At 41.6% G+C, this 11,492-nt stretch overlaps 1 protein-coding gene across 1 annotated transcript in view; it reads right to left on the reverse strand.

Moving 5' to 3' along the window:
- SSPN (sarcospan) overlaps positions 1-7,626 on the reverse strand; it is a 44,417-nt gene extending 36,791 nt beyond the window's left edge. Inside the window, exon 1 of the mRNA XM_065887872.1 lies at positions 7,309-7,626. Coding sequence (XP_065743944.1) covers positions 7,309-7,587 — 279 coding nt within the window. The 5' untranslated portion in view covers positions 7,588-7,626. The remainder of the gene's footprint in view (positions 1-7,308) is intronic.
- Positions 7,627-11,492: the final 3,866 nt, after the last annotated feature.

Below are 11,492 nucleotides of genomic sequence, written 5' to 3' on the forward strand. Positions count from 1 at the left end.
GATGGTTTGGATTTGTGCAGCGCTTGTTAAAGTAAAGCAGAGACCCTTAGAATTTTTAGGGTTTTTAAGCTGGACAAACAGGATCAAACGAGAAGCTCTGACAGTGTACCTAAGGGAGATCCACCAGGAGCTGCATGCTCGTCCTGGAGGCTGTGACAGCATGAGGCCCCAGGTGGGAGCACCCTCAGGGTTTTATTTTGAGACCCATTCCACAGAACAAAGAGTGTTCATCTAATTTTCAGAACCATCATCAAAAATGAAAGCATCAGCTGCATATTATAAAGGAGACCTGAGAGCGGGCTTCCCTTGAGTTCTAGAAAGACCAAGCCTGAGATCACTGCTCCCAGAGGCCAGAGGGCTCATCTAATTGCTGAAAATCTGAGCATCCGCCACCAGCAGGGCTCAGTCAGCCACCCTCATTTTCTTGCCTCAGAGGCCAAGGTGTCACGTAGCTAGATCCTGATAGCGACTCACTCCAGAAGCAGCCAAGAAAGGCAGAGATTTCCTAAATGGGGGGTCCTAAGCCTTAAAGCTAAGGCAACAAATGAAACGCCTAAGCTACCCTTGGAATTGTAGGCACCGGCTAAATCTACTTGATTTTATTTTTACTGAAATTTGACAAAAGAAGCAATCCATAAATGCATTGAAAACACCCTCCTCCATATGTTTCACTTCAGGCATGAGCCTGAGCCACGCCACCCCGCTGCACTGCCAAGTGTCAGCTTACTGGTTCAGAACCCTCATCGGAAACATTCAGACTTGTAGCTGTTCCATGAAAGCCACAGGGCCTTCCTGAATTAGCTGAGAAACACACTTAAGAATCACTGAGGTGGCTGTACAAATTGATATTCCTCACTGAAAAGGCTATGGATTGAATTATGCACACCCTCCCCCAATTCACATGTTAAAGCCTTAACCCAAAGAAAATCACCTTCAGTTTATGAACTCATTGTAATAAACCTAGACTTGTATAAACCTAGACTTGAATCCAACCCTGGATTTTAATGGGCTCTTCTGAGCAGCATTTCTCTAGTTTGCCAGGATCTAAGTCCTAAAACTGAACTGTACTTTGCAGTGAAATGGTATCTAATTAAAGTTTAATGACTAGATTCCATTCCTATCCTACAGCAACACAGAAACATGCACACTGAACTCTTCACATTATCTTGTGTGTATCCTTTAACGTTGATGCCAACCCTTCAGGGTACAACACAGGCAAGTGGACCCAGTTAAAGAACACCCTTAATAGAAATGTCATGGACAAGGTTAATGGGAAGAAAAAGTCCAGAAAATATCCATTTCCTCAGACCAAACTGAAAGTGGACATCATAATGACAATCTATAAAACTACTGGACCAAATATTAAGGAAACCTATGCCATCGCTTTCTTTGTAGAAGGTAAGGATGGTAATATTGGCATCTAGCATTCAGCCACATCAATCCTAATTTGTCCTAATTTATTCAAGTTAGGGGAACGCAAAGTAAGTCTTGTGACTTCTTTCTTTTTTAGATCCTGCAGTCATTTTATAACATGAAATAAAATATCTCAATAATGCTAAGTCAACATGTTCTGAATATCTCTGGAACCCAAGGGCCCACAATAGAGTAATAACACACTCCTTATTATTACCTCTTAGTTCTTTTCAACATTATCAATAAACTTTTCTATGTTGGAAAATACAACTGTATGTCATTTCTCAAACCATAGTTTAAAAATGGATATACATAAGTTCAAGCAGAAACTCTAATAATGGCAAATATGGAATAGAGTTTGGTTTAACACACTGGATACCGTTATGTGTCAGGGATAAATAATGGCCCCGTGGACACATAATATACTTAAAGAGAATTAATCGATTTACTTTTTATTTGATTATCCCCGAATTCTATGCACTACTATTTCTACCATAAAAAAATAAAACCAAAATGATAATTGTCAATATTAAAAGTGTCTAGAGATTGAATATATCCATAATACAGGTTGAAAAATATCAGAAGCTGTCCCTTCTCCTTTTTTAAAAGGAGAAAGGAAATTCAGGGATAATTTCCTCATTGTATAAGCATTCCCTTGGCCTTTGCATATCTGGCTTAGTATGAAGCTAGCAATAGAAGTGAAAATACAGTCTCCTAATGATTCTAAGCATCTAATGATTTTTTTCCAACTTTACTTATTCTTTCATTTTTTTTTTTTTCGGTACGCAGGCCTCTCACTGTTGTGGCCTCTCCCGTTGCGGAGCACAGGCTCCGGACGCATAGGCTCAGCGGCCACGGCTCACCGGCCCAGCCGCTCCGTGGCATGTGGGATCTTCCCGGACCGGGGCACGAACCCACGTCCCCTGCATCAGCAGGCAGATTCTCAACCACTGCGCCACCAGGGAAGCCCTTTTCTGTTGTTTTATTATTAACTTTACTTGTTCTTTATTCAGTATTCCTAAAATTCTTTCAGAGAGCATGTCACCAAATTCTTGAATATTCCCTTTTGTGTTCATACACTTATTAAAATTATTTTTTTTCCAAATTAATCCAATTATGTTCCATTTCTAGACTTACTACAACAACTTCATGTACCTATAAGATAATTATCCTCTCATTACTTATTATACGTACTCAGTGGAGACTGAGTTAGGCCATGGGATTATCACTCCTCAGTCCCTAACTCTCCTGTGAGAGTTGCTATAATCAAAATTATTTCCCAGTGGTTCTAGAGATGCAATTTTAAGTTTCAGAAGCATATTAAAGCCCCAATATGAAAAATAATGTACTACTATGCAATGTGTTCCCAAAAATATAATTCCAGATTAAATTCTCAAATGTCAATACACATACATAGAAAATTGACATCATTGTTTTGCTTCTTGACTTGTTTTAGAGTCTATCCAAAAGCCCAGTGCCAAATCTTTCTCACTTCCAGTTTTTCTTCATAACCATGATCAAATCATTTAGGCAAACCATCATGTCGCAGTCTCTCCACTTATAAACTGCGGATAATAACTTGCTATATGTCATATATCTACTTGTGAATTTCAGGGTGTATCCTTTTTTAAAATAAATAACCATCCAATGTTCCCTTCCGTTAAGTCAAGGTTAAAAATAGATTTCAAAAATCCGAATACACCTGCATTTTGAATTCCTTAGCGTAAGTTAACATATGAAAACTGTTATTGAAATTCCTGACAGCACTCTTAAATCATTACAGATTCATATGATAAGTTTTATGAATGACATTAAGGAAAGGAAATATTCTTCCCTTTAAGCTCTTTCCTTAAACTTTCTAATGTGATCACTGTAGTATATATCTCAGGGATTTTATTCCAGGCGGATGGGGTATGGGAACAATGGAGCAAGAGTCAGGAAAACTAAAAGAAGCAACAATAAGGCAAATAAATTCCCACTTTCCATGGGAATATTCCCTACAAGGGCCAAGAAACTAACAAACACTAAACATCCCCATTGGGGAAGAGAAGCAAGAGTTTGCTCCTAAATTGACTTCAGAGAGAAATGCCAAAGCAAATAAATCACGGTAAGTGAAATACTTTGAAAGGTAAATGGACTTTAAAAATATTTGCGTGGGTTAAATTTTTTAATCGGAAGTATTCATTACTGTCAGATAAGGCCACATGTCCATCAGGGTCTCTGGAGATCTCCTCCTTGTATATGATTCATTATTTTTAGACCAATGCCTAGCTCGTCAGACATCCCCAACAAATGTTGCCGAATGAAAAAAATAAGCCAAAGTTCAAACGTGTTATCCTTCACCTAAACCAAAATTGTATTAATCTGAGTAAGAAATAAGTAAAGGCCCCAAAGTTCTTAGATTTCTTCAATCCTTACACATTTTTTCATCAATAAGAATTCTGGAATGACGCGCAAACTTGAACGTCTATTCCACCCAGCTAAATCAAGCCATTAACAGAATAAAATGCAAACTTCTGTTTCCTAGGATCCCTCGCCCCTAGCCAAGTTCATCCTCAAAGACCTTGTTTCACTTGTGCTGTCCTTGTGGAGTGACTTGCAACCCTCAAGCCATGTAGAAAGAATTTTGAGAGAAGAATGGCACTTTTACAGGTTACGTGGTCTCCAGAGCAGCTCCATTCTTTTTTTTTTTTTTCCTTTACGGGAATCTTTTGTAATTGAAGTAAAAAGACTTCAGTCATGTCCGTGATGGAGGGTGAGAGGAGTCATATTTTCAGGTAGGTAAGAAATAACCTATTTGTTTTTCTAAAATTCCTCTGGACATAAATCTCTGATTAGAGATTACCAATGGCTTTTTTTATAACTAGAATTTCACTGAATATTCATCAAGCCACCCAGATATTGGTCAAGAAGAAGTTGCCTAAGTAAATTTATCCATATACCTAGATTCTATCATGGGAATGGTGATACCCAAATCCCAAAGTAATGCGATAGCAAACCTTGTAAAATGAAGTAAGTGTCACATGATCAGAGGCAACCAGTATAAACAGAAATAGAAGAGTGAAGCGGTCAAACTGTCGATGGGGCGGGTGCCTCAGTCTGGGGGCCCTGCTTGAATTCAGCGTAAATTCCGGAAACAGGTTTGACTCTGTCTCAGCCTCAGGGATTGACCTGTACTGTTTCGGTCTAACTTTCCAGTATTCCCTGGGGGATATACCAGACCAGAATCATTCCACGTCCCTAGGGAAAATGACCCTGAGGAGGCCCTTTTCCCCCAAGTTAATTTTTATAATCCTCCAGAAAGATTCAGAAAGTACTGGACTCATCTAATACCGCTAAGACTGCTAACAGTAACTTGGCTCAGATCAGAGAAAGGTGAGATGGCCGAACTGATAGCTTCTTCAGGGTTCAAACTGGTCTGGGAAATGGAGCAAGTCCAAAGTGACTGTTCTGCGTGATTAGAGATAAAATAGAGCCACTGCTACTTCGAAGAGCGCCACTACCAGTGACTGCTCCACTCATGGCTAAGAAAACGTGCGAACTCACTGAACGCTTACCAGGAGCCAGCACTGTTCTAAGTATCAGAACATGTATTCATTTCTTTATTCCGCAGGACAACCCTAAGAGAGAGGAATTATTATTACCATTCTGATTTCATCAGCGAAGACATAGAAGCCTAGAGAAGTTAAGTAACTTGCCCCAAGTTATTCAGTGAATAATGCCCGGGCGGGAGCTCAACACCAGGTGCAGTGTTTCCGCTTCTGTACTTCACCACCCGGCCTCCCTGCCTTTTCCCTTCCTTGAAAGCTTGGAAGAGCGCCCCAGGACCAGCCACAGACAGCCTGAGGAGAACAACAAGCACGGAGTCTGTGGGAGATGGGGACAAGTTGCCTGCAGCTCCGGCCCAGCTGGAATGAGATTCTCCTTGCCCACTCCTTAGGGCCCCTCCTCTCTTGTCTCAGGCCATCTCCACTAACTGCTCTGCTCTGCATATGCTCTCTGCTAAAAGACAGGATTACAGATATCATCAATACAGATGTCACTACCAGAAAACTTCGAGTGGATCCCAGATTATAACCGAGAAAACTGGAACAAACAGAGAACTGGCTGCGGATAATGTTCTTTGCACCATAGCCAGGGAGCTTCTAAGGGCAATTGGGAGCATGTGATGCTCCTACAAGGAGCTCACGAAACTTCAGAGTTGCAAGGTTTGTACGTTCCCGTCTTAAACATTAAGACAAATTTTCCCCACCTAATTTGCTTTTTTCGTACTGGACTTTTTAAAGTTGAAATAAAGAAAGGTTAGAAAACACATTTGTAAATGATATTCAAAACCACTGAATGAGAAGTTTCGTTCCTTTCTTCTTTGAATTCACCTAGCCTTGAAGAACAGACCTTTTTTCCCTCTGAGTATGTTAACAGTCATTGAAGTGACTAAAATACCCAGTATATTAGTGAAAAGCTATTTTTAAAATCACTTGATTTAGAAAACTCCAATCATGATAATTTCCTGGGAATTCTCAGCACACAAATTAAAAGTTTTAAATTACTCTGCAAGAATTTGGAGTTCGAATAATCTTAAATAGAAAATACCTGCATCAATGCATACTTAATCAGGTGTTTTTAACATCTGTCCCTGATCCAAAATTATTTTGAGGGTTGTTTTATAAGGTACAGTTCCTGTGGTCAGTAATAGCAGTAATGATGCAATGTGAGACTAGGAGCCAGAGGTGTCGATCCTGGTCTCACCTGACTCCACCACTTTTCACCTCTGGGCTTTGAGAATGCCATTTAACTTCTCTTAGCCTGCTTCCTCGTGTCCACAGATGAATAACAGTTCCCACCTCAAAGTGTTGTTTCAGGGACCAAATGAAATAATGCACGTGAAAGAGATTTTAGTAAGCCCGAGGCACTATAATTATAAAATTACAAACTAAATGTGGGCGCAGCATGGCTCAGTGAGGAAAACGCAGATGCAGTCTGGTGCTAAAAGGAATCAACTTGGCTGATTTGCCAACTTTGGAAACTCATGACCTTCAGTGGGTTTGCCCTTGGTTCTCTCATCTGAGAAATGGAAGGATAATAACTATCCCATAAGGCTGATGTGGGGATTAGAAATAATACATGTAAGGCCTCTAGCAGGACAGGCCCACAGTAGGTGCTCAATAAACGGCACCCGTTTCATATCAGAGAATCCGTTTAATTAAGCCAAGTATGCTGTGTCCAAACACTCAACTCACAACAGCTGAGCAGTGTTCTGCTTTGAACAGTACATCCATTAGCAGAGTCCCAAATAAGGCTCCTGCCACGGCCAGCACCCTGGGTTTATCCCACTTTAGATTCCAGTGGATTAAGGCTGTGCTTGCTGTATTCACATTTCCTGCCTTCAACCACTGTTTTATAAACTTACTACCGGAACCTCAGATTTAAAAAATAAAATCAATTCTACCCAGTGTGGCCACTCCAAGTACAGGATTTTTCCTAACTCGCTTTTACAGGATGAACGTATTCACTTTTTTGCTACTTCTGTAGGGACGAGGGTGGGGTCCGCGGGCGAGGAGAAGGAAAAAGCCGAAGTGAATCTGCTGTTGTTATCGAGGCTGTTCAGTGTGACCAAAGTAAGCAGCCTGTGCCTCCCTCCCCAGCTCCAGCGCGTGAGGGTCAGGCCTGTCGGAGGCGGAGGCGTTCGGAGCCACAAGCAGGACAAGGACACGAGCACCGCCGCGCCAGGCCTGAGCAGACCCGGGGCGGCGGGCATCGGTCACCAAGCAGAGGGCGAGTTAGAGGCGTGGAGCCGGGGAAGGGCGCATGCAGGTGGGTTAGTGGTAACTCGACCATGCGGCGTGGCATTCCTGTCTGGCAAACGCGCTCAGGCAAAACAGACTCGATGCTTACAATGATCCCAGCCCAAAATGGAGTGTCTCTGACTAGCAGGGAGGAGCTGATGCCGGCCATGAGAAAGCCCACCACGGTCACGGCGACGCCCAGCGCCAGCTGCAGCAGCGCGAGCAGCAGCGGGAACCGGCAGCCGCAGCACGTCCGGGCCTCCTCCTCCCCGCACTCCTTGGGGGCCCCCGCGCCCCTCTTCGGCCCCATGTCCTCAGGCCCCGCGGCGTCGGCGGCCGGCGGTCCCCCTTGGCTCCGCGCGCCGCGGCCCGGCCGCTCCCTGCCCATGGCGGCTGCGGGGGCGACGGCGAGAGCGGCGCGGGGCGGGCCGCGCTGGCCCTGCTCGGCGAGTTACGGAGGCTGAACAAATATGGCAAACATTTGGAGCGACTCGCCGAGCCTCCGAAGGCCACGGGGAGCCCGCGGCGGCGGGGGAGTCGAGGGGGGGTCGCCAACTGCCAACTCGCCGGGCGGGACACAGCGCCCGCCGACTCGGGCAGAGTGGCCCCGCGCCTCCTAAACCCCAGCGCCCTTTAGACAGGCTGCGTGTGCGCGCGCGTGTGTGTATGTGTGCGCGCACGTCTGTGTACGCGCGCGCGCGCGTGTGTGTGTGTGTGTGTGTGTGTGTGTGTGTGTGTGTGTGTGTGCGCTGTATGTCTCCCACTCCAAACCCCAGGATTTTTTCGGTTTTGTTTTTGTTTTCTGAGAGGTGCAGTGCAAGGTGATGAATGTTTAAATCGTTTGAGTTTAATTAGTAGAAAATTTAATCCGAAAGAGGCGTTGCTAGGCTCCAAGCTGTGAAGTTCAAGAAGTTAAATTGTTCTTTATTTTCCAAAAAAGGCATGGGCTCTTTCTTTTTAAATTCTGCGATCCTGCTGACAAATCAAGGTATTTTTCCCATTGAGGTATTTGCTTTTGAAATTACTATTTGTACAGATACTGGGCTAATTGGGAACTCTCTCACATGTATTTTTTTTTAACATCTTTATTGGAGTATAAATGCTTTACAATGGTGTGTTAGTTTTTGCTGTATAACAAAGTGAATCAGCTACATGTATACATATATCCCCATATCCCCTCCCTCTTGCGTCTCCCTCCCACCCTCCCTATCCCACCCCCCTAGGTGGTCACAAAGCACCGAGCTGATCTCTCTGTGCGATGCAGCTGCTTCCCACAAGCATCTGTTTTATATTTGGTAGTGTATATATGTCAATGCTACTCTCCCACTTCGTCCCAGCTTACTCTTTCCCCTCCCCATGTCCTCAAGTCCATTCTCTAAGTCTGTGTCTTTATTCCTGTCCTGCCCCTAGGTTCATCAGAACCTTTTTTCTTAGACTCCATATATATGTGTTAGCATACGGTATTTGTTTTTCTCTTTCTGACTTACCCCACTCTGTATGACAGACTCTAGGTCCATCCACCTCACTACAAAAAACTCAATTTCGTTTTTTTTATGGCTGAGTAATATTCCATTGTGTATATGTGCCACATCTTCTTTATCCATTCATCTGTCGGTGGACCCTATTTGTTTTTAAAAGCTCTTTTAATCGTTTATATGAAGTCCCTAGCCAGTCTTCGCTAATCACAACGGTGCCTACGGGGATTATTACACACTTTGGATGTGGAGGATTTAACTCAGTCCACGTTTGAGATATTTTTAATGCACCTACAGTGTGCTAGAAAATAAGGATGCTCAAGGTAGATTTGGTCCCTGCCAAAAGTCACCGAACAAATCAATAAAACCGATTATTCTTATTCCCACATACTTCTCCTCAGTAGCACTTAGAACAAATTTCAGTGAAACCACTCAGAAATGACCCCATCACTTTAGAGTATTTATATCTACTTTGGTATGGACATTTTAGCATTCAGAAAGCTTTATTTAAAAAAAAAATGATGTTGCCAAGATGCTAGGATAAAGCCTACTCCTAGATTGTTTGCTATCAGCTAATTTAAAGAAAATCTAACTCCCTGCTTTGTCTCCAAAGAATTAGAAACTAATCATCAGCTCTCCTTGGGTACCTCTGAAGGTATAAAATATATTCTTATTTTATGAACTTCAGTGTTTTCCTTATACCTTCCTTCTGGATCAGTGAGAAAAATATGGTCCATGGAAGAAATGCAGTAGCTTAAAAAGCAGAAACCAAACTGCACATCCCAGCGCTCCCCCTAGAAGCAGTAGAAACAGTGCTCACTCTCACAAGAGGAGCAGAGGGGCTGAGGAAAGGTCATTGTCAGCTTTGGGGCCATTACACCATTAGGATTTCTAGTGAGAACAGACAAATAATAGCCGGTGTTACATCAAGGTACCCATGTGACTTGTGCCTGATTGAGAACAACCCAAATGACAAAAAAGAACAATACTTGGTTTTTCTACATAAACCCAGAAAACATTTTTAGGAAGCTGAGTACATGGAAGTAATTATTTGTTCTTACGAATAATATAGCTACCAGTTACTGAGTATCTATCTATTCGGTAACAAGCACATGCTAGGTACTTTACGTTCTTGACAGTTACTCGTTGTAATTATAGTTTCTTCTTTTAAAGATGAAAAGATGGAGTAGCAGAATCATTAAGTAGCCAGATTATTGGGCCACTCGCCTAGTTAGGGATGAGTGAGGGGAACCAAACGTAAACTCTTGTGGATTACCTGTTTTGTTAATTACTTCTTGTAGGCAAATAAATGGATGGACTGATTTAAATCGTTTGTGATTTTAAACAATTTAATGATCATAGGTAGTACTTCATCTATCACAGAATTAGCTATTAGCCTTGAATCTAAGATTATTTGAGTACTTTACAAAAATATTTTGATCCACCACCATAATGTATGTGATAGTTGACTGAGACTTATTTCTGTTAATAATTTGTAGCTAGATACAAGCTCTATTTGCTGACCATACTGCTGGGCTGTCAGTTAGTTAAGAATAAAACATTCTTCGCTTTTCCCTCAATATCTTAAATTAGACGTTAAGTTAGAATAGGTAAACAAAATAATAGGGTATTCCTGTAGGTTTGTCTTCTAAGTTTCAGAACTAGTGTGGCTTACAGTTGCACATAAATTCTTATAATGAAGTCTTACTTTTAACTGCCTAGGTGAGACAAGTTACAAATGAAACCAGTAGCAGTGAACAACAGCCCAGATAAATTGTAATCCTTCTAGCCTGATTACAATTTTCAGCTTCCAGCAAAGGAAGGCAGTAGTAGTATGGGGAGCCTTACACCTGCTCAGATTCCCAACCACGTGCGTGATTCTGTGTCCGAGGGGGTCTGGTCTTTGGCAATACCACAAGGTGATAGTGATGAGGATGGTATTTTCACTTACTTAATGTGAGGAAGTAGAAACAACGAAGAGGATGACAAAAGTTGTCAGAAGGTTAGTGATGAAGAGTAATCAAGGCTAAAATGGTATCAAAGGGTCTTTAAGGACAACAACAAAAAAGGTCTTCCTTTAATATGTCCTTTCCACAGAAAAAAATCACCATTTCCAGCTCATCACATAGTTTAACAGAAATGAACAGGATTTTTTTTAGCGTTCATAAGTTATAACGTCTCTGTTTTATAGGCTAAGCAATAACCTCTTCAGATATTTATATTACCGGGAAAAAAGGCAAAGTAGAAACAAAGTGTTTTCAGATACTCTACTGGCTGCTCCCATAACTCAAAACTGACAGAGATGGTAACTTAGAAATTACAGGAGAGTAGTTAATATAAGGTTTGAGATTATTTTGATCCTGTGAGGAAAATAACAAAAATAAGCTTAGTATTTCTGTGTTTGCTGCATTTCAAATTCAACATTATTTGGACGTATTTATGCTTCAGAAATTCAGAACTGGAGAAAAAAATTAGTGTCATTAAGAAGTTGTCCTTAGGGAATACGACTAGAAATAATCTCTAAACCAACTTATTTCTGAACACATGATCTTAGATTCACCAAGAACAAAAAAGATTTCATAGGAAAAATTATTACAGTTTCAAGGTCTGTGTCAAGTCTCTTTAATATGTAATGACATATATTTTAAATGTTCAATCAGATTTGATTTAAGAAAGTATCAAATATTCTACAGAGAACAACTGGGAACTCATTTATGATATGCAGCACCATTGGTCTCCCTATCTAAAATAACTCTAGGGTTATTGCTGACGTGTGTGTACAACAAATAAAAGAAAATCTAATTTTTTGGTATTTTCT

Source organism: Phocoena phocoena, chromosome 11, assembly GCF_963924675.1.
Source record: "Phocoena phocoena chromosome 11, mPhoPho1.1, whole genome shotgun sequence".
NCBI lineage: Eukaryota > Metazoa > Chordata > Mammalia > Artiodactyla > Phocoenidae > Phocoena > Phocoena phocoena.